The sequence below is a fragment of the Lissotriton helveticus genome, chromosome 8, assembly GCF_964261635.1.
Source record: "Lissotriton helveticus chromosome 8, aLisHel1.1, whole genome shotgun sequence".
NCBI classification, from domain to species: Eukaryota; Metazoa; Chordata; class Amphibia; order Caudata; family Salamandridae; genus Lissotriton; species Lissotriton helveticus.
In genome coordinates this window covers 1,171,652,960-1,171,680,780 of record NC_136069.1, presented here as the reverse complement: position 1 = coordinate 1,171,680,780, position 27,821 = coordinate 1,171,652,960, and the positions used below count along the sequence as shown (strand labels likewise).

Here is a 27,821-nt window from a genome sequence, read left to right as displayed (position 1 = left end):
TAAATTTAAGGGCAAGAAGAGAAAAGAATTTGGTAAAAACATATGGGCTCCGCTAAGCAACTGGAGGAAGAGAAGATGATTGATGAGTGTTACTATATTATTTAGAATGATTTTTAAGGTAAGATTATGCAATGATGGCAATATACGTTTAAGGCTTCTGGAATGTGCTCTGTAAAGTGTCTATGAAATAATCACCCCGTATATATCTGTGAATTTTGTTTTAATCTTTTTTTCTCTTTTTTGTTTTTTTTTTCTGTCTAAATTTTTTTTTTGATATGTCAGCAGGTCCAGCTGATATCTGTATCATGTAAAGTTGTATTTGTTTTTTTCATTTTCTGATCCATCTCAATAAAAAAAAAAAAAAAAAGCAAATGTATCTAGTAGGAAATCTTCGTCCATGGGGTCTGAATGTAGTTCAACCCCATGATATTGCGCAGCCCTATTAATGAGCTGACTAAAACCTATATTGTTGTCTGGAGGGGATGGCCTAGATGGGTATACATCCGGATCAGAAGGGTCTGGAGGATCTGTGGAATTGCTAAAATCTTCCCATGTATCCTGTGGTGAAGTAGTGTTATCATCAGGGTCATCTAAAGGATCCTTATCGTGTCCACCCCGTCCTCTAGATCATCCTCATCCTGTGGTGGTAAGGGTGAGTATGAAAGAATTGGAGAGAGTCCAGGAGAGTGTATATGAGAGTTTGTAGGAGACAAACGTTTGGTAGGAAGAACAGAAGAAGAGGGTCTTAGGGGTGAAGTTGCAAAGTCTCTTTTCTTCACAGGTACCTCAGAAGAGTGTGAGGTGTCCAATTTCCTCTTCTTTGATGAGATATTGAAAATATGGCCTGTTTTAGGGTCAACATGTAATGTCTTTGTTTCGGATCGATAGGATCTGGCCGAAACACTTCTTCCTGATTGTTGTCTGCTTTTGGTGCCGATTTTTTTGGTTACGGTCGTGGTTTTGATTTGGGCTCTGGAGCCGTAGGAGGGGTCAGGTTTTTGGTATTTGTTCGATTCTGAGGCCTTATGGTCTTTCGGTGCCAAAGATTTCGATACCGAGGCCTTTTTGGGTGTAACAGGAATAGGGTGTGTCCCTATTTCAGGTACCTGAAGGTGTTTTATGGGTACCAACATGCAACTTGCTCGGTCCCGAGCTGCCGGAAGGCTTTTCCCTTGTATTCGGGCCCAGAGGCAGGACTTCTGAAATTTTCCCTCGGTCTCGACCTAGGCCTTCAGGCAAAATTTTGACCGGAGCCTTCTGTTTAGCGGATGGGGCAGGGGCAGGGGCATTAACGTTTGTACTTACTCGTTGACCTGGAGTAAGAGGCCATCAGAGTCATCAGCTTCAGAGACAATGTTGAGCTACTCCAAACCCTCTGCCTCGTCGAAAATGTCGTGTGGCACCGGGGTAGCCTGAGGAGCCAAAACGTGTGGTCGAACCTCGCGATCACGCATAGTCTTTTTGGAGCGAAAGGAGGCGCAGGTCTGGCAATACCTTTCCTCGTGTTATGGTGAAAGGTAAAGGTTTGCAGACCTTGTGGTGGTCACTGTGTGGAAATTTAGCTCCACACTGGGGGCTTTTTTGAATGGAGTCCTTTCCATTAGCCGTAGGGTCCCGTCATGCAGGAGTCAACACTAGAGGTGCTGGAATGAGAAGTACTTTTAGAAAGAGGGGGGTTTGGGCCCTTTGGGAAAGAGGGTAGGTTGGGCCTCTATGTCTACAAAAAACGGGGGATTTTACCTATGCCTCTATTTTTAATTTCAAGTAGTTACTCTTTATGAGGATAAACCAAGATTCAATTAGTTATCCTGACATGTTTATTATGTCATTTTATTTATCCATCAATCATTTTTTTGATTCATCAGAGAAAGTACAATATCAACTCAACGTTTTGCCATACATTTTTTCAAAAAATTCAAAAATAATAGAAATTACATAAAACAATTCACAAACACAATACTAATTGTATACAAATTGTGATCAAACAACAACTTCATACAGTTACCAAGGGACAATTGGACACACAAAATTGTTTATGCAATGGTAAATCAATGACCATCATTTGTTGCCAAATAAATCAAAGCATGGTGGCTCAAAGTGAATCAGAGCCACCATGCTTTGATTTATTTGGCATCCGCGCTCTGATTCACTTTGAGCCACCATGCTTTGATTTATTTGGCATTCATGCTCTGATTTTTTTGGCATTTTACACTCTGATTCATTTTGATGAAATATGATATAGTTCAGAGTGTAGGGGCATTGTTCACGTTGTAAAAAAACTTTGTTGCTCCGCATTAAGCAACAAATGATGGTCATTGATTTACCATTGCATAAACAATTTTGTGTGTCCAATTGTCCCTTGATAACTGTATGAAGTTGTTGTTTGATCACAATTTGTATACAATTAGTATTGTGTTTGTGAATTGTTTTATGTAATTTCTATTATTTTTGAATTTTTTGAAAAAATGTATGGCAAAACGTTGAGTTGATATTGTACTTTCTCTGATGAATCAAAAAAATGATTGATGGATAAATAAAATGACATAATAAACATGTCAGGATAACTAATTGAATCTTGGTTTATCCTCATAAAGAGTAACTACTTGAAATTAAAAATAGAGGCATAGGTAAAATCCCCCGTTTTTTGTAGGAATGAGAAGTACAGCACAAGTTCATGTTAAAGGATTTCCTTTAGCACCTACGGGACAGTTATCACAGATGTAAGGAGGCCATTTTTTAACTTACATCTGAACACTCACTCCTTATGTCCCAAACAAGAAGTTGCGATCAAGCAACTTAATTGCTACTATGTTCAACGGGCATTTGCACCGCTAAATATGGAAGTAAAGCTTTTTACCATCTAGGCCCACTTCACTGGACAAACTTCCTTTGTTCATCCATGTGTTTCCAAGTCTACCTGAATTAAAAAAAAATAGCTTAAAACCTGGCTGTTTTAACACTGTCTCCAACAAATGGCTGTCTTTCAGGTGCCGAGATGTCCCTCCGGGGACGAGTCATGTGCTATATCAAGATTCAAATTACATAACACACAGCATCAGAACGCTAAAGCTTCAGGCAAGCGGGCAAACAGGCTCCCTTCCAGGCTTACGATACGTGCAGAATGGTGGTGGTGGCACAGTACTGGTGGTGTTGGGAGAACCTGAATTCTGAAAACCTATTCTGCAGAAAGCAGCTGTGATGAAGCATACATTATAATTTTCCCTTGTGGGTGTCTGTTGAATCCTCCCACCCCCCCCCCCAACCTGGCCCCACCGCTCTTACATGCATAGGCTGCGGTTGATCCTTACCCAACCCAAGAGAACAAAACTACTGGTGCTTCAAAAGGCCTTCATAGAGGTAGGTGCATTGGCCTCCTTGTGGAGCCTGGCAAAATCAAAGACTTTCATGGTGGAAAACTGCAAACATTCACTGAGCTGGAAAACTGCTCAATCCTTCCTGGATGCTGTTCAGGGTAGAGAAAGTCTCAACTAAGCAACGGTTGGTAAGGCTGATAACCGAGCCCTTCTGTTCTACTATGAGAAGTGGGGTTGTAGGTTGGCGCTGCAATCGTTATGTGTAGACATTTTCATAAAATGAAATAATAATCATTTTATCATAAATTGCCTGTTTCAAAAAGTTGCACTGAAAAGACAAGCCAGAACTTCATCTCACAAAAGGGTAAAGAAAAGATTCTCTCTTGCGGCTTCTCATCTGTGGATAGAATTTTTATTAACGGAGAGAAAAGCCTTATAATACAGTGAGAAATAAAGTAGTTTGTGTACTGAAGAACCTATGAGTGGAAAACTGGCACTGCCGTCTGCTTCAGTCACTTTTAGGAGACAGCCAAGCAGTTTTCCAACAGTCGGAAGAATATTTCATTCTTATAATATTGCAAATAAACAAAAAAACAAAAGTAAAACAGAAATTTTAAAGTGAAAAGGGGGGTGGAGGGGTCGAGACCACTTCATAGTGGCACACCAAAAATGATGCATTAACAAATGAAGCTGAAGAGAGAAAGGAAAGACACGTCACAAAATCAAAGAGACAGTGGAATACAACACCGAAAAAATAAAACCTCCAGTATGAAGAACAGAGTTCCATAGTATTCTTTGTAATCAGCAAAATATGTTTTGTGTGCGTCTTGGAATATTAGGTGGAAGATACACTATCCTATTTGTGGCCACAAACACTCAGATTTACAAAATCTGAATATTTCTGATCTATAAAACCCATTTTAGAAGTCAGTCAATTTAACCACTGCTAAAATGTGTTTCTGAATGGTGACGAATTCGCAATTAGAAAGGGGCATATTAAGTACCTCTTCCAAATTGAGAATCAGTAGCAAATGTACCAATGGTTTGAGACCGGAATTCCGTCTCAAACATTGAAATGTAACAAACAGCCAAGATGGGATGGGAACATAGTTGCAAAAGGTAAGGGGCCCCCTTTGGACCGTTTCCACTTGTGGACTGGAGTAAAGGTTTCAGGGGGAGCTGGCAGTGGTCCAGGGCATCACTGCCAGCTGACTCTGAAATGTATCTTTAAAACAAGAAACATTTTTTTTTTAAGAAATCAGTCACATATGTGGTACTCTACTGTTCACTGCAGGCCACCATCCCTGTGATTTCAACAGAGTTGCTAGTTAAATATTAATTAAGTAGGTCCGGTTGCAACTCATTCTTTTTTGTGAACCTATTTTTTAGTGCATAGGTTGTTTTGAAAGATGGGTTTCTGGCGGCAAAAAGTCTGGCTGCAACTTCTTTTTGCAACCAGAATAGTACACCTGATCTTTAGTTCCATGTCGTAAGGGGCTAACAACACTAATCCATGTTCCAATGATAAAGCAACTGGATCACAAAATAAAACAATAGGATACTGTTCCAGTGATAGGCTAATTTAGTAACATTTTAATTTGCTTGTAGCTACAGTAGACCCATTTCTGGAGGATGTATTTTCCTATTTAATTTTTTCTGGCTATGCAACTAATCCGAGAGTTTGGATGTTATAAACGAGTAGGTTGAGCAAATAAAGTCACTTGTCAATTCGAAATATTAACTGTGTCCAAAAATGAAACTTGTTTAACTTTGCTGTACACAATAACGATTCACTTACACATATGTGAAATAGTTTTTATCATACCTCCTACATCGCATGCAGATTTTAGGTGGGAGAGATCAAATGCTGTAGCAATATCTTGCGCAGTCACCTTGATAGTGCAATGCATGGCTGCCATAAAGCGACGTTTTGCATCTGGAGTATGACAGCTGGAGACCTTATAATGAAATAAGAGTAAATAATATATGAACCCACGGACCATCATTTTAAAAGTAAAACATGCATATTTACAAATAACAAACAGAAATATACAAACAACCCTTCCATGACTATCACAGAAAAAAATAGAGCCTGATATGGAGACAGAAAATGACAAACATACCATCGAGAAAAACCATGATTGTGTCTGTCACAAGTTTTTAAATTGTCTCCTTGCCTTTTCCATGAGCTGCTGAATAAGATATTTACTCCTCTTCGAAAACTAGCCATTCACGTTTGCTATGCTATAACGTGAAAAGCTGGTAAGCAAGATGAGAAAAACATATTTCAGCCGCTTGATCAATTAATTTTGCCAAGCAGTGTGGTTGCTGTGAGCAGAATAAATCCATTGAAAAATTCACTCACAGAATATCAGTTCTGTTAAAATATTTTACCTAAATTAACTGAACATTTCCAAACGAATGGCATTTATTATTTGGTAGAAATCAATTAACAAAATTGTAAAACTACCTTTTACATCCCTATAATAGATGTATACGCCATTCACTTTGAGAACTGTATCTATCTAATGAGTTCTCTACAATTTTTAAGTAGATATTTTTTTTTTTACTTCCTCCCTTCTCTTTCGATGAATTCTTACTGAGTGGTGCTCCATTTTTTTAGTGAACTGCTGTTCTTGGGCATGTGTTCCTCCACCAAATACCTTCCCCCCCTTTCCAGCGCGTTTTACCACCCTTTTACCACCCTTATTTCTTCTCCCTTCGTCCTCCTCACCTCTTCCTCACCATTTGACCCCACCCAATCATTTCTAAAATGTGTTTATCACTTTTCCGTACTCCTACTTTATACATCTTCTCAACTATCCATGACGTTTTTCTATAATTTTCAACTAGAATGTATTTCTATTAATTTGCATCACAACTAAATGTGTTTTGATTGTTTGAGTTCTCAAAAATGTGTTTCTATTATTTTGTTTTTCTGAGGATTTTCTTTCTACACTTTATTTTATGCTGCACGTGGACGGCATGCAGTCCCTTTGTCTCATCTTTGAGGCACTTAATACCAGAAATGTGACAACACAACTATGAGCCCCTTAAAAGATCAATGATAAAACTATACAACACATGCCCCCCCCACCTCCCCCACCCCAAAAAAACACAACTTTCGACAGAGTTGTTCTGATCTACTCCCAGTGTCCATATCCCTCAGTATCTGGGTTCTGGCCTCAGAAGGTGCCTGGTGAACTGTAAAGGGACTGTTGAATGTGATCAACAGAGGGAACTAAGCTCCCAGCACTGGCTGCACGGCTATGTGCTATGTACCTAGACATTTTGTGACCAGAACACCGTGGAAGGTGGGAAGAAACAGACGAGGGAATCTAATACACAATAATGCACAATAGTTGTTTTTTTTTAAACCTTTATTGATAACAAAGGAAAGGTCAGTACACAGCTTCACACCTACAACCTGCGTTGGCAGGCCAGCAGCTACCATGGAATTAGTCCAGGACGGATTCAACATCAGAAATGTAAGACTACAGAAGTTAGACACAGCATGTCGCCTACATCCCTTCTGGGCCGGCCGCGGTATAAAAGTGGTATAGTTAGATGACATGTGCATTATAATAATGGCATGGGAGCGTCGTGTATACAAGCAGCATACTTTGAGGTTTCTTTTATCATTTTTTATTAAACCAACTGCAAAACACCAAACGAAACAGACCCCTCCCATGATGTACCACCATACATTGTATGTGGATGGAAGGACCTTAATGTGAGGAGCTATGCGATGGCGACAAGTAGAAGATGAAGCCACCTTCGCCGGGGTTAGGGATGCTCTGTATCCGCGTTGTACGTCAGGCAGACATGGGAGGGGAGGGGCAGAGGGGGGGGAGGAGGGATCTTTCAAATCAAACCTGTGAGGGAAATAAAATGCAAAGGCCACGGTAGAAGTGATATGTATAACATGTCAGTGAAGTAGGTATGCGGCCTGGCATCAGGAACAAGTCGTGGATCAGCCTAAAGTCGGGCATCATAAGCTAACGGGATATGCAGTCAGGTCGCAGATGGGTTCAAAAAACATACGGAAGTCTTGGGAGAGGCACCGCAGAGCCCAGTATGCAAGCGCACCTGTATGTAGGGTAATATCAGGGGGGGGAGGGGAGACTAGAGGCAAGGCAGGTGGGGGGGATCAGGGCAAGGTTTGGGTGAGGGAGAGGGGTGAGGTTAGAGAGTTCCAGCGTAATTCCATGTATCCGAAGAGTCTTCACCCTGCTCACGAAGAAGATAGGCAGTAAGGGACCCCCAGAGATCTTTGGGACGGGACATGTGTGGTAGGAGGTCGGCATAGTTGTGAAGGTGTTCTTGCCAGGTGACCATGGTGTTGAGCCACATCTTGAACTTAGGCGCACGGCCCCTGCCCCATTTGCATGCCACATGGCGTTTAGCCAACAGGAGGCCGAGTGCGAAAAATTTCCTATGTGCCTTCAGCGCTGGGGCCATGTGGCCCAAGAGGGCAACCTTTGGACAGGGATCTATATCCACCCCGACCATGTCAGACAGCGCCTCAAAAACAGCATGCCAATATTCCGCTACAGCAGGGCATGTCCACGCCAGGTGAAAGAAGTCAGCTCCCCCGCCCTTGCATCTGAAGCAATGGTCGTTATCGCGCAGACCAAGCCGGAATAGTTTGGAAGGAGTGAAGTAGATTCGATGCAAGAATTTGAAATGAATCAGCCTGAGACGGGCATTACCAGTCACCGCATTAGTGTGGGAGCAGCTTTCCTCCCATTGCTCGTCCGACATCGGGGCGTCTAGGTCGCCGTCCCAGTCACTGCGGGCTCTAAGCGGGGGGGGAGATGGAGCTGGCTGAGCATGTTTGTAGAGCATTGACACAACGTGTTTTGGGGTGTCCGCTTGTAGGAGCGTGTGCAGGGGGGCCAGGGTGTCCGGCTCGTCAGGAAAGGAAGGAGTAACTGCCCTAACATTTTGACGGAGCCGTACATAGAGGAACATTTCCATTACGGTGGGGTATTCTCCCCAAAGAACTGTGCCGCTGTTCGGAATTGTCCCTGGAGGTATAGGTCGCCCCACTTGTGGATTGCCAATTTCGTGAGCAATTTACGTCCAATCTCTTCACAGGCCATGCGCAGTCTTGGATCGTGCGCTAGGGGCATAAGTGGAGAGTAAAGAAACCCGACTTCCATGTGGTCCGCCAGGCGCTTCCAAGCCAGAACCGTGAAATCAACTGTGGTTGGGTCTGGGTCTGTGACCCGAGGCGTGGTGTATAAGTACCCCGATGGTTGTAAAGGCCTCATATAGCCGTCCTCCACCGCTAAGTGGGCCATGAAGGGTGGAGGGTGAAGCCAGTAAGCGACGAAGTGGCCCTGGGCACAATCGTAATAGCGTTGGAAGTTTGGAACATCAAATCCGCCTTGGTGGTAAGGTAGCATGAGTGTCTGCAAGCTAATCCTGGCCTGCTTGCCACCCCATATAAGGCGCGATAGTTGGGAATTGAGGGAACGGAGAAAGTGGGATCCCGGACTGTACGGTATGTTGGTGAAGAGGTAGAGCAGCTTGGGAAGGGCAACCATCTTGATAAGGGAAATATGCCCCGCCACGGAAAGTGGGAGATGGACCCACTTAGTGATGGTATCAGTCAATTTATCCAGGACAGTGCCATAGTTGGCCCTAATGAGTTCCTCTCGGTTTCGTGATACAATGATGCCAAGGTATTTTAGCTCCTCTGATTCCCATATCAAGGGATAGTCCAGGGGAAACTGCTCAGTCTTATCTGTCAAGGGGAAGAGAGCAGACTTCGACCAGTTGATTTGGATGCCTGATATGGCACCAAATTTAGTGATTTCACGCAGAATGGGATTGAGATTCTCGCGCGGTTTGTGTACATACAAGTTTATATCGTCAGCGTACAGTGCAACTAGCAGAAACCATCGCAATGGACCGCACACCGCTAGCCCCTCCTCCGGATCGCCCCTAGGGACTCTGGTACATGGAGTTCTTGAGTGGTTCACCCCAGTGGGTGCAAGTAGGTACTTGTTGGACTGATGATCTCTAGACCCAATACATGTCCCGGGTTTTTGGATATCGCCCGAGACATGGCTCGGGTTTCGGGATAACTTCCCTCATCAGTAGAGAAAATAGTTAGGGGTGGAAGAGAAGGCCGCCAAACAACCGTCAATGGCCTCGATGCCCGTACCGGCACGCAGGTGCGTCGTCCAGGAGCCCGTCGGCTCAAAGCTCAAGGGAGCCAATTTGTAGAAACCATCGCAATGGACTGCACACCGCTACCTCCTCCTCCGGATCGCCCCTAGGGACTCTGGTACATGGAGTTCTTGAGTGGTTCACCCCAGTGGGTGCAAGTAGGTACTTGTTGGACTGATGATCTCTAGACCCGATACATGTCCCGGGTTTTTGGATATCGCCCGAGACATGGCTCGGGTTTCGGGATAACTTCCCTCATCAGTAGAGAAAATAGTTAGGGGTGGAAGAGAAGGCCGCCAAACAACCGTCAATGGCCTCGATGCCCGAACCAGCACGCAGGTGCGTCGTCCAGGAGCCCGTCGGCTCAAAGCTCAAGGGAGCCAATTTGTAGAAACCATCGCAATGGACCGCACACCGCTAGCCCCTCCTCCGGATCGCCCCTAGGGACTCTTGTACATGGAGTTCTTGAGTGGTTCACCCCAGTGGGTGCAAGTAGGTACTTGTTGGACTGATGATCTCTAGACCCGATACATGTCCTGGGTTTTTGGATATCGCCCGAGACATGGCTCGGGTTTCGGGATAACTTCCCTCATCAGTAGAGAAAATAGTTAGGGGTGGAAGAGAAGGCCGCCAAACAATCGTCAATGGCCTCGATGCCCGAACTGGCACGCAGGTGCGTTGTCCAGGAGCCCGTCGGCTCAAAGCTCAAGGGAGCCAATTTGTAGAAACCATCGCAATGGACCGCACACCGCTAGCCCCTCCTCCGGATCGCCTCTAGGGACTCTGGTACATGGAGTTCTTGAGTGGTTCACCCCAGTGGGTGCAAGTAGGTACTTGTTGGACTGATGATCTCTAGACCCGATACATGTCCTGGGTTTTTGGATATCGCCCGAGAAATGGCTCGGGTTTCGGGATAACTTCCCTCATCAGTAGAGAAAATAGTTAGGGGTGGAAGAGAAGGCCGCCAAACAATCGTCAATGGCCTCGATGCCCGAACTGGCACGCAGGTGCGTTGTCCAGGAGCCCGTCGGCTCAAAGCTCAAGGGAGCCAATTTGTAGAAACCATCGCAATGGACCGCACACCGCTAGCCCCTCCTCCGGATCGCCTCTAGGGACTCTGGTACATGGAGTTCTTGAGTGGTTCACCCCAGTGGGTGCAAGTAGGTACTTGTTGGACTGATGATCTCTAGACCCGATACATGTCCCGGGTTTTTGGATATCGCCCGAGACATGGCTCGGGTTTCGGGATAACTTCCCTCATCAGTAGAGAAAATAGTTAGGGGTGGAAGAGAAGGCCGCCAAACAACCGTCAATGGCCTCGATGCCCGAACCGGCACGCAGGTGCGTCCTCCAGGAGCCCGTCAGCTCAAAGCTCAAGGGAGCCAATTTGTAGAAACCATCGCAATGGACCGCACACCGCTAGCCCCTCCTCCGGATCGCCCCTAGGGACTCTGGTACATGGAGTTCTTGAGTGGTTCACCCCAGTGGGTGCAAGTAGGTACTTGTTGGACTGATGATCTCTAGACCCGATACATGTCCTGGGTTTTTGGATATCGCCCGAGACATGGCTCGGGTTTCGGGATAACTTCCCTCATCAGTAGAGAAAATAGTTAGGGGTGGAAGAGAAGGCCGCCAAACAATCGTCAATGGCCTCGATGCCCGAACTGGCACGCAGGTGCGTTGTCCAGGAGCCCGTCGGCTCAAAGCTCAAGGGAGCCAATTTGTAGAAACCATCGCAATGGACCGCACACCGCTAGCCCCTCCTCCGGATCGCCTCTAGGGACTCTGGTACATGGAGTTCTTGAGTGGTTCACCCCAGTGGGTGCAAGTAGGTACTTGTTGGACTGATGATCTCTAGACCCGATACATGTCCTGGGTTTTTGGATATCGCCCGAGACATGGCTCGGGTTTCGGGATAACTTCCCTCATCAGTAGAGAAAATAGTTAGGGGTGGAAGAGAAGGCCGCCAAACAATCGTCAATGGCCTCGATGCCCGAACTGGCACGCAGGTGCGTTGTCCAGGAGCCCGTCGGCTCAAAGCTCAAGGGAGCCAATTTGTAGAAACCATCGCAATGGACCGCACACCGCTAGCCCCTCCTCCGGATCGCCTCTAGGGACTCTGGTACATGGAGTTCTTGAGTGGTTCACCCCAGTGGGTGCAAGTAGGTACTTGTTGGACTGATGATCTCTAGACCCGATACATGTCCCGGGTTTTTGGATATCGCCCGAGACATGGCTCGGGTTTCGGGATAACTTCCCTCATCAGTAGAGAAAATAGTTAGGGGTGGAAGAGAAGGCCGCCAAACAACCGTCAATGGCCTCGATGCCCGAACCGGCACGCAGGTGCGTCGTCCAGGAGCCCGTCAGCTCAAAGCTCAAGGGAGCCAATTTGTAGAAACCATCGCAATGGACCGCACACCGCTAGCCCCTCCTCCGGATCGCCCCTAGGGACTCTGGTACATGGAGTTCTTGAGTGGTTCACCCCAGTGGGTGCAAGTAGGTACTTGTTGGACTGATGATCTCTAGACCCGATACATGTCCCGGGTTTTTGGATATCGCCCGAGACATGGCTCGGGTTTCGGGATAACTTCCCTCATCAGTAGAGAAAATAGTTAGGGGTGGAAGAGAAGGCTGCCAAACAACCGTCAATGGCCTCGATGCCCGAACCGGCACGCAGGTGCGTCGTCCAGGAGCCTGTCGGCTCAAAGCTCAAGGGAGCCAATTTGTAGAAACCATCGCAATGGACCGCACACCGCTGGGGCAACACGCTGATAGGACAAGCAGTGTGCGACCAATTGGACTTACAGTGCAACTAGCAGCTGGCGCTGTGGGTATATCAGAGAGCGGTGGTTATGATGCTGCCGAAGTTTAGCCGCTAACGGTTCGATGGCGATCGCAAAGAGGACAGGGGAAAGAGGGCAACCCTGTCTGGTGCCTCTGTGAATGTCAAAGGGAGCCGACCTAGCGCCATTTAGTAGGACTGAAGCACATGGGTTATTATATAGCAGTTTAATCCAATCTAGAAAGCTGTATGGGATCCCCATTTGTTCAAGAAGGGCCAAGAGGTAATCCCATTCAAGGGAGTCGAACGCTTTAGTAGCGTCGAGAAACACAGCAGCCGCTTCGCAGCGAGAGTTAATGTCCTGCAGTACAGCCTGAAGGGTGCGTAAATTATGGGAAGTCGCCCTGTTGGGGACAAATCCTGCTTGGTCAGGCAAGACCAGGCGTTCCATCAGCAGGTTAAGGCGCGTTGCAAGTACCTTCGCCAATATCTTTACGTCAGTATTGAGCAACGAGAGGGGCCTGTAGGAGTCACAGTGCTCCGGTGGCTTGCCAGGCTTCAAGAGGGATGTTATAAGGGCTTCGCGCATAGAGGACGGTAGAGTTCCCTCTTCAAGGGCAGAATAATAGACTTGTTGTAAGATTGGGGCAAGTATGTGTATGTAGGCTTTGTAAAAGTCGATTGGCAACCCGTTGGAGCCAGGCGCCTTGCCTGATTTCATAGACATGATAGAGTCATTTATTTCGTCTATCTCAAGAGTGTGGTGTAGAAACTTTTGCTGGGCCGGGCCAAGCCACGCAATGGCGGTGTCGTCGAGATATGGGTGCAGATTAATAGGCGCCGACCTGTGGGACGTGTAGAGAGTGGAATAGTGATGTGTGAGGAGTTGTTCCGTGAGGTCTCGTTGTGGGATTTGATGTTCATCCAGCAAGGTGGTGACATAGTTATTATATCTAGGGGACCTGACAGCAGAGGCAAGTGCTCTGCCGGGTCTGTCTCCCTCGCCGAAGATGCGAGCAGTGTGCTGTTTGCCGAGGAACCTGCACTCCCTATCTGCCGCCTCCGTGTATTCGTTCAGCTTGTCCCTAAGTAGGGCATTGGAGGAGTGGTCTCGGGCGTTGCGAGTTCTTCTCTGTTCCAGGTCCCGAAGTTCGGATTCAAGTTTACGCAATTCACCGCGCAATGATTTGAGGACGCCGCCTCCCTTAGCGATACATCATCCCCGCATCGTGACCTTAAAGGCTTCCCAAACCGTCGTGAGAGTTGATACCGACCCCACATTGCGCTCAAAGAAGTCGTGTATGTCCTGTTCTAGGTCCGCTCGGAAGGCAGAGTCTGTAAGGTGAGCAGGATTAAGGCGCCAACTCAAGTAAGGGGAGGTCTCAGTGGGAATGCGCAGTGATATTAGGACTGGGGAATGGTCAGAGAAAGTCCTGGCAAGGTGTAGGGCGCCGACCAGCCAGGGAGTGAGGCCAGCCGAGAGGAACACGTAGTCTAGCCGCGCCCATGTGGAGTGTACTGCAGAGTAATGAGTGCCCTGTTTGAGGGAAGGATGTAAATGTCTCCAAGCATCTATATAGTGGTGTTCAGCAGTGGTAGAGGACAGCGCGCGCTGAGTATGGGAGTAGTGTGCGGCCTGGGGGTGAGACCTGTCGTGAGCCGGCGCAATTGCAGTATTAAAGTCCCCTCCCAATATGACGTGGCCTATGCCCAGTGTTTGAATCCTGCCCCACATTGTGAGAAGCGGGGAAGTGTCGTCGGTGTTGGGACCATAATAGCATGCAAACAGGACAGTATGTGAGTATAGCTGCCCCCAGACCATGCAGTATCTGCCACTTGAATCCGCCTCTGTCCCGGCAGGTGTGAACCTCACTCCACGTCTGACCAGAATCGTAACACCCCTGGCATAGTTGGAATAGGAAGAGAAAACCTTGCAGGAGGCCCATCTGGACGCAAAGAGAGGAGAGCTATCTGGCAATAAATGTGTTTCTTGAAGCATGGCAATCGACACGCCCTGCCTGTCAAGATATCCCAAAATGTGTCTCTTTTTTCTAGGATTATTCAGCCCACGAATGTTCCACGATACTAGCCGAAATTGTTGCGATGGCCGCTCATTCTCTACGTCACCCATTCAGAGATAGAACAAATCCTGTAACATGTTATACTGTAAATTAAGACCTTAGCACAGTTGACGTTATAAAAAAGACATTTCCCCCCCTGAATCCTCCCGCAAAACCACCCCAAGGACAACACAGTAAATATACTAAAGACAGCAGTATGCGTATTGATTTTCTTCCCACCCACACCGGCAACCCCAACTGGCCGGGAATACAGCTCCCACCCACCATCCCAAGAACAAAATAAAACAGAAACCAGAAACGGTATGAAACCTGCCCCTTCCCGCAGGGGGGACGGGGTGTGTAGGGGCTCGCCCATTGGGGGACAGAACTAGGGGCACCAGACCTGCCAACCACCTCCCTACTTGCACCCACAGACACCGGGTTCTTACCAGGCGTCTATCGTGGGACGGAGGTGGGTGACCAAGTACTTAGTATTATCGTAGACTGGTAAGTCTAGTGCAGTTGAAGTACCTAAAACACAATATGTAAGGAGACAGGCTCCGTTTAGGTGATGGCCAGAGCGCGTCGGATGGCGAGGGTCAGTATCGCATTGCCTCCACTCAGTCCTGCTGCGACAGTGGTGAGTGAGACCTGGAGCGGCAGTTAGTCGCTTCGTCGCCGCTCCGATCCCTCCTACAGTGTTTGAGAAAGTCTTCCACTTGTTGCGGGTTTTGAAAGAAATGGTGCCTGCCCTGGTACGATACCTTCAATTTGGCAGGGTATAACATGGCGTATGGAATCTCCTGCGCCTGGAGTTTCTTTTTAACCCCCGCAAATTTTCGCCTGGCCTCTTGGACTGAGGGGGTAAAATCTGGAAAGAAGGAGAGAGACGTGTTGCAATAGTTCACAGTACCTAGCTCCCTCGAGTGCTTTAACACTGCATCTCGGTCTCTGTAGTTCAGAAAGCGCGCGATGACAGGGCGAGGTGGAGCTCCGGTAGGCGGGCGGGCCGCCAGAGCTCTATGGGCCCTTTCAATGATGAAGTGTGGAGAGAAGGATTCTTTCCCAAATAGTTCTATGAGGAGATTCTCCACAAAGGTCTCCATTTTGCCTGTGTTGGTGGACTCCGCAAGACCTAAAATACGGACATTATTGCGGTGGGACCGCGCTTCTAAGTCCTCGTTCTTGTCGGCTATGAGTTTGAGCAACCTGTCCATTTGAGTGACCTGCTTACGCGTGGAAGTGGCACCATCCTCCAGACCGGATATCCTGTCTTCAGACTACTTGATGCGGGTGTCATGTTGCCCCAGCTTGGCCACTACGCTGTCCATGCGCATGTTCATAGTGTCTATTTTAGCGTCTATTGTGGAGAGGCTTTGCTTCATGCCCAGCAATAAAGTCTTCCAGTCATCCTCCTGAGGGGCTGAGGCTGCGGGGCTGCCCTCCGACTCCAGCTTAGTTTTGGAGGTCTTTTTGGATTCAAACGGTATCTTGGACTGCCGGGCATCACTGCGGCCCATGTCTCGTCTGGGCGTTCACGATGTAGTAGGAGAAATGGACGCCAGCTCGCAGCAGTGACGGGGCGGAATAGGGGGGGACCGCCCCGGGCAGGGCCGTTGGAGTAGACAACAATTGAGAGCAGCCGCAGTCGTAGGCACCAAGTGGGTGAGGGCTCCAGGCAGAGAAGACAGCGCGAGGTGCAGGCCCGAGGAATGGAGATACTGTGGAGAGCCTTTCAGCACAGTGGCCTCCGGTGGTGCAGTCCCCGTGCCGTGCCGCGTCGTCAACACAACCCCGGGATATCTCAACGGAAGGAGTCCAGGAGATCGTTTTGCCTTCCACTTGAGGAGGGGAGGAGTGTGTCAGGCCAGTTTGCCACAGGTGGGAGTACAAGATGGGAAGGGCCCAGTATATTGCAATGGTGGCCGGCGCTGCAGCAAGGTCCCGCTATTAGGGCGGTCAAGTGGGTGCCAGGTGAACTTTGAAGCTCCGGGTTTGCCCCAAGTAGGAAAGTAAGTAAGCGCCTGGGTTGTAACTGCAGCGGTAGCTTAAGCGGCGGCAGGAGCAGGGGCGATGCAGCTGCAGTATGGAGAGAGGCGCCGCGTCACCTCGCGGCGTCTGTCAGGAGGATGAGATGATAAGGGCACCAACCGTGCAGTAGATGGGTGAACAGCAGCAGTGCCCACAGGGCCGGTGGTCGTAGTCCCACTGCAGCTTGGCTAGGGCCGAGAGTTAGGCGCGACGCGGCCCAGACCATGAAGCAGGAGCCCAAGATGGCCGATGGCGGGCAAACCTTCGAGGCGGAGAGCACGGCAATGTGCGTTTCCAGCGCCGGGGGGACAATGACGGGGTGAGGCGGCAAGCCGCGGGCAGCGCTCACCTGATGACAGCAGCTGGGGCCCCCCCGGGCACGTTGAGCCCCCTCAGGCGGTCGGCGGCCAGGCCCTCTCCAGTATTCAGGGCACCGTCGGCAGTATCGGGAAGGCCGCGCAGCACCGGCCTTTCCCAGCAGAGTGAGCCGGCGCGCGAGGGTCTCCACCTCAGCGACGCAGCCCGCCCAGCTCTCCGCGGCCGCCGGCACCGCTCCAGACGGGATCACCAGGGCAAGCGAGACACCGCCGTGATCAGCTCGACTATGCGGAGGTGAGGGGGCAATGTTGGGGCCAATCTGTCCGGTCAGGATCCCTGCAGCATAGGAGAAAGTGCTCGGCCGATCGGGAGCCTCACACCAGTGAGGCCATCTTGGTCCGGCGCCACCTAGCGCCCCAATAATGCACAATAGTTGAAAGCTCAAAACCTCTTTCCATTGCATGCCACGGGTCCTTTCATCAGAATTTGCTACTTGTCTCAAACTTAAAAAAAGAATTTGCTACTTGCCTTTACTGGCTTATTTTACTCATGGTTGTACAGATTTTAAAGCTATGAGTTCTGGTTGCGTCACTCAGGCCCAATGAGACTTGTTGCTGTGCAAGGGTATTTCACTGTAATTAGTTTAGGGTAGGGATGATCCAGTCACCTTTCCTAAATGGCAGCCCACAGCACCCTTATTCTGGCTTCAACTACAAGTGTTCATGCCTGTGTGAAGAATCACCAATAACGCAGAATCCTTACGGTTCAGAAATGTGTTGATTTACAAAGTTTCAGTTCTGTCCTGTGCAAAAAATACAGAACTTTCCCATGTCTAATTTTTACCCTCGTAAAGCTGCATCATTTACAAGACTCCATAATCATCATTTACAAGACTCATACCATGGGAGGTACAACTGTCACCTGTAGGTCAACTGGAATACAGGCGGGTGTAGCAACTCACTATATAGCTCAGATTGTGTATTACAGTACAGCATATACCATGTCCATTCAGCCATTGATGGAACAGGCACACACTCCCAGCGCATCGCTATTCTGCGCTTCGCGAGGAGCCAACCCATCGCCATTAGTTTCCTGACATCTTTCTGTAAAGACCTAGTGTACCCCAACAAAGCCAACTTAGGGTCAGGAGAGAGTGACAGCCCTGTTATTTCGTTCAACACTTGAAAGATTGGCCCCCAGAAATGCACAATTTGCGGGCATAGCCAGGCCACATGTAAAAAACCAGCCATATACTCTCTGCATCGCTCACAGCAGGCAGTGTCCCTCAGACCATAGCAGAGCAGTCTCTCGGGTGTGTAATACACTCTGTTAAGGAATTTAAAGTGTATTAGTCTGTGTCTACCATTTAGCGATGCAGTCTGAGTTACCTCACAACAATACATCCATTTGCCATCATCCAAAGTAACTCCCAAATTAGTTTGGGATGCATCATCCCAAATGCAAAAATCACAATTTGCGATAGCATTTAAGGAATTGCATATTGCGATTCCTTAAATGCAATACAATATGCCTTTTAAAATAGTGATTTTGCTTTTTGGGTCCGCTATGTACAGAGAAATTATACCAGATGGTAAATGGCGAAAACTTTAAAAAATGCACTAAAGTGCATTTTTCAAAGTTGTAGGTTACGCACACATATGCCCTTCGGACATGTGTGTGCACAACATGTGTACACATATCAATTTCAGGGGCGAAACAGGGGTCCTTTTGACACCCTTGAAATTGTATGCACAATTTGCGAGTACCTATTGTGTACCCACAAATTGAGCATGCAATTTCCCACTCATTCCTATGGGCCTGTAGGCCCACAAGAATGAATGGGAAGCCACTCCTTAATTGCGAGTCGCAATTAGGGAATGCTTAGGAATCGCTATTTTTATAGCAATTCCTACATGCATAGGCTTTTGCGATTCCTTAATTTCGATTCCTTAATAATCTCAATTAAGGAATCGCAAAAGCCTACCTTGATGCTTGTGCCAGATAGATCATAAGAGAAATGAGAGGAAGAGTAATTCAGGAGGTTCCTGAAGGCCGTCACCGAGCAGAGTGCGCAGTGCGTGCCTGACCCTATAAAATGAAATTGTGAGAGTAATCAGTCACTACTTCTTTTGAGAATGAGGTTCCACTTCACTAACATACTAATATAATCTAAAGATAGAGAATTATGTTCTCGTACGTGGTTTAATGTGTACTACCTCTGTGCCATTTTACTGGTTACGGGTATCATACATAACCAAAGCTGACCAAATTTAACAAACTTGATTTGCTGATAAAATTACCAGAGGACAGAGGGAGCTTTGGCAAACCTTACATGGTTAGAAAGATTTGCATAGCCATTCACTTATGCATCGTTCACACCTTTATGTCTTTGCTTAAATTCAATGCAGAGCATTAGCTTTTCAAAGTCTTTTTAAAATAAAAATAAGCGAGAATAGGCATACGCTGATCTAAGAGGTGTACTTGTTTGACACAACACAAATTCCATACCTGATGCAAGTCCTGAGAGTTTTTCTCTGCAGTTGCTTGGCAACGACCAATTCCATCTTTGACAGCTGACTCCAGATGTGTGAAGAATGGCCACATACGGTCATTAGAGTATATGATGTAGTCATGAATGGAGCATTCACTGTCTGATGCAAGATAGGTGTTTGCTAATGTTGTATTGCTGTAAGCTTAGAATAATTACAAAGACATATTAAAAAAAAACACTCCTTTATCAAGTACATTGCATCTAACTGCAGTGTCATGCTTAATAAGGAACATGTTAGTACGTCAGATATTGAAATAAAACCCTTCAATGTTTTAGAGATCACACCCTATGGTTAAGACTTTTAAAACTAATATTCCAGTTCATTATAAGAGAAAAACAAACACCCAGCATTACAAAACAATATCAAGCTTTAGAATGGACATTAGCTCAAGAAATAAAGAGGACAACCACACAGGTAGCGATTAAAAAGTAGTTGACATGTACTAGCAAACCAACATTGCTCAAGATAGGAACTCCTCTTAGAAAAGTAGACATGACTGCCTTTCATATGGTGGAACTGGCTCTTAACCGCCAGAATTCCTATTTTGCCAATGCATAACATTTCTTAACACACATGGTGATCCATCCTGAAATGATTGCTAATGGAAGGTGTTGCATTTCTTGCCACCAGAGGAATTAATAATAAACTGGTCGTCCTCTCACAATAGCTGAGTTCTTTGTAAATAGAAACGTAAAATCTCTACTGTGTGTAACCTGGATAACCATTCCTGCAGCTTAAAGGGAAGAGGAGGTAGAGTTAAGGAAGCTCGAAGGGAGATCTTCTGAGAAAGGCAGAAACCCCAAAACAAGGAATGTTTAACTTTCAATGGATGGACCATAAGGCAATGTGGAAGAATGCTACTCGTGTATGGTTCTATTAAGAAAGAATTCTATGGGAAAGTTGGTCTTTGTTGTAATCTTGCTTCTTGGAGGCAAAGAATACATTGACTCCAAAGGTAAGTCTATTAGGAATGTTAGGGCAGAATCCTGATCTCAAGCTGGAACTAAATAGGTTGGTACAAGATACAAATTCAAGGATTTGGACAGAGCTGACAGATGGAAAATAAATGTGATCCCTGAAGCAGGCGAAGGCATAGCTTTTCACTAATTTGACATTGAGGCCCTTGGCTGCTATTCACAGTGCAAATTCCAGGACTGATAGCAGCCACGAAGTCCAATGGTGCAATACCATGAAGAGAAAATTCTTCTCCTACTGCTTAGGTAGTCTTAGTAAGGGACATGTAGCAACCTCATCCCAATGCCAAAACATCAGAAAAATACAAAACAAACCTACGTCCTCCTACTACTAATAACCACACGTGTAAGTTGATGATGCTTACACTTGGGTGTGGGACCAGCGCGCATTGGTGAGACCAGAAGATAGTCTATCAGAAAGGCCCATGGTGGTCGTCACCTGACTTTCAGGCCGGAGTATCTCAGAACCCTTGACTAATCTGGGGCATTAAAAATTAGTAAAACCGCAAGCTTCCTGATCATTGAATTATCGTCGGTATTAGGGTAAACGTAGGGTGTGTATACTGAAGTTGAAACATTCAGCAAATTGAAAAAGGAATTCATAGGGAACACCCCAAAGAATGGCCTGCTCAACGAATGATGATGCCAGAAACCGGTCCTAGGAAGCTTGTTTCCGGTCCAGGGAAGGCATGGCTTGGCAGTTCGGGCTGGACTGTTCCCATGAGGCACATGGTCAGACTGATTTGCATATGGCCATGTCTGAACTGGGGTGGCAGAGTGGGCTAAAGAACGGTGATGGATTAAACCCAGATCTTTTGACTGGGTGTGAGTGTTTGATTGGTTCAGATGCTCCATCCATCACCACCCCCTTTTGTACCGCTTTGTTCGCCATAAGTTGGCAGGGTATGCTTAGACGTGCGTCCCTTGCTCACTTTGCCACTGGATTCAAGCAAGCCTGGCTGAAGACGGCTGGAATGCCAGAAACGGGTCCTAGGAAGCTTGTTTCCGGTCCAGGAAAGGCATGGCTTGGCAGTTCGGGCTGGACTGTTCCCATGAGGCACAGGGTCAGACTGATTTGCATATGGCCAGGCCTGAACTTGGGTGGCAGAGTGGGCTAAAGAACGCTGATGGATTAAACCCAGATCTTTTGACTGGGTGTGAATGTTTGATTGGTTCAGATGCTCCGTCCATCACCACCCCCTTTTGTACAAACTTAGTACAAGACATGATTAAGAAAATAACAATACATTTTTAACGCATCTCTGAAATGTGTGTAGTTGTGTCCAAGCCTTAAATAATTGGAAGAGGTGTTTCAAACTATGGGTGTCAACTATGAGAAGCTCATTCATCCTAACTGCTTGCACTGGCATCTGAGAGCAGTACACACTTTGATTATACTTGATGCAAGTTCTCCTTTAGGTATGCTGGCACCCTACCAAGAATAACGTTTTGGGTAATAGGGTCTTACACTGTACTGTGCATGGGTGACCATTTATTACATACAGTATAGGAAATAAGCAGCATAATTGGATTCTAGCCTCTGAATACTAGTCACTTTTCAAAGTCTCAAAAATATTTCTAGCCCAAAAGAAACAAGCATTGGCATAGCCAATAGGTCTCCCCTTTTGGATCTTAAAAGTTTTTAGCGAAGCATTAGATTATCCTGTGAGCTACACCATTTACTGTTAGTTTTCGTGTCACTGGTGAAGGGTCAGACACTCCTAAGCTTGTGTTTCTATTGTATTTATTGATCATTGGGAAGGCGATTTATTCCTCTATTGGGTAAGTTTATAATGGTAAATAATAAATATGTTGGTGCAAAAAAACATTGTATCCCTGTCCAGTCATAATTACAAAATGAATGGAGTCCCACCCTAAACAGTGGGACATCTGGAGATGATAATGGGAAAGATTATTGGAGTAAACAAGATAGCAAGATGCAACAAGTTCTGAAGCACATATTGTTTGTGAGTCCACACACACTGGTGCACAAATCGTAACACAACACTTACTTGCCATCCCAACTCGCCGCTCATAAAGAAGCTACCTATGCTAGTGTTCTGCCAGCCTGCAGGGACCACAGTGCATGTGGGCATGCCCCAGAGCAGTCAGCAAGATTGCAGTGGAGCTGGGAACTTCAGGCAGTGCCACAACAGTCCACCGCTTCAGAGCGACCTGTTATATTTACAGCACAGCAACTTGATAACAAGATGCTCGCTGTTTTAAATGAGGCTCTGGGATCTAACCAAGGTGGTCCTTGAGCACTACAGAGAACCACGCCAAAAATGCCCAGCATTGGCACCCGCCACTGGCGCCTGCCTACCTAACAAGCCAACATAAGTACTGTCGTGAGCAACAAAAACGTATATTAATGTGATAAAAAACACTAAAGAACCTTTTGCACAGAGGCGTGCGTTTGTGTGGGCATGATGCCTTTACATGTTAAGGCTATCTATGCTGAGCATCCCATCTTACCCAAAAGATTGTAAACAGTTGGGGATGTGTCTTACTGCATACACAGCAGGCTACAGACTGGCAGAAGAAGGGTAGCAGTTTGTTACTGTCAGAGCAGTGCTGCAGGTCCCCATGCTCATAGTGGAGCACCAGGTGGTTGGTGGAGATGTAGAGAGCCGGAATCGGACTGGGGCTGTCGAGCCCCTGATAAAATGCATGAAGCATGGCATCCATAGTAAAATGCCGCCACCTAAGCGTGTTTCACCAGCGGGCCAAGCACACATGCTACCTCTTTGCAAGTAAAAACAAGCAGCGATGGAAGTGAAATGCTAAGTTTGTGCTGGGGGGCAGCAGCAAGGCTTGGCGATGAGCTCCTGCAATGGCAGTGGCATCACTTGGGCTCCAGCCGGGAGCCCGACTTCTTAGTGGCTATTGTGCAGCAGGGAGACCCCTGAAAGAGAAGGGAGGAGGTCGGTCAGAGCAGTAAATGCTGCTGGAGGAGGAAGGGGGACTAGTTGCCGCCTGATTAAAGGAAAAGCTGCATTTGTGCTTGGAGGGTGGGTGGGGGCTCATAATGTGTAGCAGGAGGGGGGAAGCAAAAAAAACAAGCAGCGATGGGCGGGTGGTGGTGTGGGGACAGCACTGGGGAGATTAAGTGATTAATGGAACTGCGAGCAGGGAAGGGCAAGAGACATGCACGAAAACATGAGAGCAGCGACTTTGAACATCGGAAGTCGGCTACTCTGGTGGGTCAATAAAAATGAAGTGGCGCCAGTGAAGCGGTGCATGCTGAAGAAAGGAGACGCGAAAAGCCATCAACTGAGTGCAAGCAAATGCAAGCAAAAAAAGGTGCTCACAAAGTGTAATAAATAACATCAAGAGCACATGTGACGGGCAGTCCTCATGCAATGTTAAAACAGTAGAAAAGGAGGGACTGCTAAGCAAATGAACCAAAGAAAAATGGGCATTTACGAAGAACTGTCAAAGTGGCCAATTAAAAATATGGGTGGTGCTTAAAGTCCATATTCTAGATACAGCATGTCTCAAAAGACGGCACATGGGCAGCCTAGGCGAGACCTAATAAAATAATACAAGTGCTGTACTAAGAGAAGAGTCCTCAAGAGAGGCGAAGTGAATCAAGACGATTCTCTAAGCATATGAAAATGATTCAAATTGCAGGCCCAACTTAGTTGGTCATCGTGTGTGCTAAAGCAAGATGGTGCGGTAGTAACAAGGTTGATTTGTGCTTCTGTTTCATTTTTTTAAACTAACAAATAGCCTATTATCCCTCACATTCTGAATATCTCAAACACTTGGTTATATGAAAGACTGGGGGATATAGCAGCAGCATACAAGGACAAATTTCAATCATCTTCCAGATGGTTCACTTTCAGTAAAATTAAGGCCAAAACTAGCTAACTGTGGCTGAGAATCATCACATGTTGCAGCAGATGGTCCAAGCAACATTACATAACGAAAACACTGAGTAGTAGTTGGTTTGTATTATTTGATTACAATGGTGAACAAAACAAATTTGAGATTTATAAAATTACCTTGATTTTTCTTTTCCAAAAGCTCTAAGGCCACACAGGCATCGAGAAGTCTTTCTGTTCCACGTATTGAGGTGTGTATCAGTCTTGAAACGCTCTCAGCACTGAGAGCACCTTTACATTTTAACTCATCGAATACTTTCATTTTGCATGCTACAAACAGTGCCTGTGCAGATAAAAAAACAAAACCAGAGAGACCATGTAAAAAACACAAGCATAAGCACTAAAATCAATGGAAATTGAGGATGCATAGTAAACTGTACAAGTGTTGCACAACAGATGTGAATTCTACCTAAAAACGCAGATCAACAACAATAGACCAATTATACTCAGATATAGCACAAAATGCAACTCATTTTATTTTACTGATGGATAAAGGAATTAGTTGGTGATCACAGAGCTCAATGTATTCTGCAGAATTTAAATAAGAATAAAATTGGGGAGGTAAAGAAGATTTTTAACTGACATTGAATGAGTGACCAGAAACTTGCAAAACATACTGTGAAATGAAGCACAAACTAAATAAACAAGCATTGGAAATGCAATAGGTCTCGCATTAGAAAAGTTGGAGTTATTGGTCTTGTAAATGACATTTTATTTATTTGTTGGTTTTTAAAATTGCTAAATTGATGGCTTTGTCATTTACAATGCCAATAGTTATAACTTTCGCGAATGTGACACCTATAGCATTTGGAATGCAACATGTTTTGTATTTACGTCACTTAGATGGCAGCTCTGGTCGTTAGGCCACATCTCTAGAGAGCAGGAGAGTGCAGCAGGGGAGAGAAGCACAGCAATGCAATAGGTCTCGCATTAGGAAAGTTTGAGCTATTGGTATTGTAAAGGACACATTTTTTATTTATGTGCTTGTTTTGAAAATAGCGAAATTAATAGCTTTGTTATTTACAATGCCAATAGTTTTATCTTTCGCAAATGTGACACCTATTGTAACACAATATGTGTTGTGAGGGTGAGTGAGGGTGAGGGGTTGAGGGTGAGTGAGGGTGAGGGGTTGAGGGTGAGTGAGGGTGAGGGTGAGTGAGGGTGAGGGGGTGAGGGGTTGAGGGGGAGGGGTTGAGGGTGAGTGAGGGTGAGGGTGGGTGAGGGTGAGGGGTTGAGGGTGAGTGAGGGTGAGGGGTTGAGGGTGAGTGAGGGTGAGTGAGGGTGAGGGGTTGAGGGTGAGTGAGGGTGAGGGTGAGTGAGGGTGAGGGGTTGAGGGTGAGTGAGGGTGAGGGTGAGTGAGGGTGAGGGGTTGAGGGTGAGTGAGGGTGAGGGTGAGGGAGGGTGAGTGAGGGTGAGGGGTTGAGGGTGAGTGAGGGTGAGTGAGAGTGAGGGTGAGTGAGGGGTTGAGGGTGAGGGGTTGAGGGTGAGTGAGGGTGAGGGTGAGGGGTTGAGGGTGAGTGAGGGTGAGGGTGAGGGGTTGAGGGTGAGTGAGGGGTTGAGGGTGAGTGAGGGTGAGTGAGGGTGAGGGTGAGGGTGAGTGAGGGTGAGGGGTTGAGGGTGAGTGAGGGTGAGTGAGGGTGAGGGTGAGGGTGGGTGAGGGTGGGTGAGGGTGGGTGAGGGTGGGTGAGGGTGGGTGAGGGTGGGTGAGGGTGGGTGAGGGTGAGTGAGGGTGAGTGAGGGGTTGAGGGTGAGTGTGAGTGAGGGTGAGGGGTTGAGGGTGAGTGAGGGTGAGAGAGGGTGAGGGTGAGTGAGGGTGAGTGAGGGTGACTGTGAGGGTGAGTGAGGGGTTGAGGGTGAGTGAGGGTGAGGGTGAGGGTGGGTGAGGGTGAGGGGTTGAGGGTGAGGGGTGAGGGTGAGGGGTTGAGGGTGAGGGGTTGAGGGCGAGTGAGGGTGAGGGTGGGTGAGGGTGAGGGGTTGAGGGTGAGTGAGGGTGAGTGAGGGTTAGGGGTTGAGGGTGAGTGAGGGTGAGTGAGGGTGAGGGTGAGGGGTTGAGGGTGAGTGAGGGTGAGTGAGAGTGAGGGTGAGTTAGGGGTGAGGGTGAGGGGTTGAGGGTGAGTGAGGGTGAGGGGTTGAGGGGTGAGTGAGGGTGAGGGGTTGAGGGCGAGTGAGGGTGAGGGTGGGTGAGGGTGAGTGAGGGTGAGGGGTTGAGGGTGAGTGAGGGTGAGTGAGGGTGAGTGAGGGTGAGGGGGGTGAGGGTGAGGGAGGGTGAGGGAGGGTGAGGGTGAGGGAGGGTGAGGGTTGAGGGTGAGTGAGGGTGAGGGTTGAGGGTGGGTGAGGGTGAGGGTGAGTGAGGGTGAGGGGTTGAGGGTGAGTGAGGGTGAGGGTGAGTGAGGGTGAGGGGTTGAGGGTGAAAGAGGGTGAGAGAGTGAGGGTGAGTGAGGGGTTGAGGGTGAGGGGTTGAGGGTGGGTGAGGGTGAGGGGTTGAGGGTGGGTGAGGGTGAGGGTGAGTGAGGGTGAGTGAGGGGTTGAGGGTGAGTGAGGGTGAGGGTGAGTGAGGGTGAGGGTGAGTGAGGGTGAGGGTGAGTGAGGGTGAGTGAGGGTGAGTGAGGGTGAGGGAGGGTGAGTGTGAGTGAGTGTGAGTGAGGGTGAGTGAGGGTGAGTGAGGGTGAGGGGTTGAGGGTGAAAGAGGGTGAGAGAGTGAGGGTGAGTGAGGGTGAGGGGTTGAGGGTGAAAGAGGGTGAGAGAGTGAGGGTGAGTGAGGGGTTGAGGGTGAGGGGTTGAGGGTGGGTGAGGGTGAGGGGTTGAGGGTGGGTGAGGGTGAGGGTGAGTGAGGGTGAGTGAGGGGTTGAGGGTGAGTGAGGGTGAGGGTGAGTGAGGGTGAGGGTGAGTGAGGGTGAGGGTGAGTGAGGGTGAGGGTGAGTGAGGGTGAGTGAGGGTGAGGGAGGGTGAGTGTGGAGTGGGTGTGAGGGTGAGTGAGGGTGAGTGAGGGTGAGTGAGGGTGAGTGAGGGTGAGTGAGGGTGAGTGAGGGTGAGTGAGGGTGAGTGAGGGTGAGGGGTGAGGGTGAGTGAGGGTGAGGGGTTGAGGGTGAGTGAGGGTGAGGGGTTGAGGGTGAGTGAGGGTGAGGGGTTGAGGGTGAGGGGTTGAGGGTGAGTGAGGGTGAGGGTGAGTGAGGGTGAGGGGTTGAGGGTGAGTGAGGGTGAGGGGTTGAGGGTGAGTGAGGGTGAGGGGTTGAGGGTGAGTGAGGGTGAGAGGGTGAGGGGTGAGGGTGAGTGAGGGTGAGGGTGAGTGAGGGTGAGGGGTTGAGGGTGAGTGAGAGTGAGGGTGAGTGAGGGGTTGAGGGTGAGGGGTTGAGGGTGAGTGAGGGTGAGGGGTTGAGGGTGAGTGAGGGTGAGGGGTTGAGGGTGAGTGAGGGTGAGGGTGGGTGATGGTGAGTGAGGGTTGAGGGTGAGTGAGGGTGAGTGAGGGTGAGGGGTTGAGGGTGAGGGTGGGTGAGTGAGGGTGAGGGTGAGTGAGGGTGAGGGTGAGTGAGGGTGAGGGTGAGTGAGGGTGAGGGTGAGTGAGGGTGAGTGAGGGTGAGTGAGGGTGAGTGAGGGTGAGTGAGGGTGAGGGTGAGTGAGGGTGAGTGAGGGTGAGGGTGAGTGAGGGTGATGAGGGTGAGGGGTTGAGGGTGAGTGAGGGTGAGGGGTTGAGGGTGAGTGAGGGTGAGGGGTTGAGGGTAGTGA

The 27,821-nt window shown here is 47.8% G+C and overlaps 1 protein-coding gene across 4 annotated transcripts in view; it reads right to left on the bottom strand.

Annotated features, from left to right (window-relative positions):
- ASMTL (acetylserotonin O-methyltransferase like) overlaps positions 1-27,821 on the bottom strand; it is a 221,177-nt gene that overhangs the window by 53,204 nt on the left and 140,152 nt on the right. For all 4 annotated transcript variants that reach the window (XM_078658086.1, XM_078658088.1, XM_078658085.1 and 1 more), the window contains exons 9-11: positions 24,219-24,381; positions 19,194-19,378; positions 5,140-5,272 (exon numbers count right to left, since the gene is read on the bottom strand). In XM_078658086.1, coding sequence (XP_078514212.1) covers positions 5,140-5,272; positions 19,194-19,378; positions 24,219-24,381 — 481 coding nt within the window. The remainder of the gene's footprint in view (positions 1-5,139; positions 5,273-19,193; positions 19,379-24,218; positions 24,382-27,821) is intronic.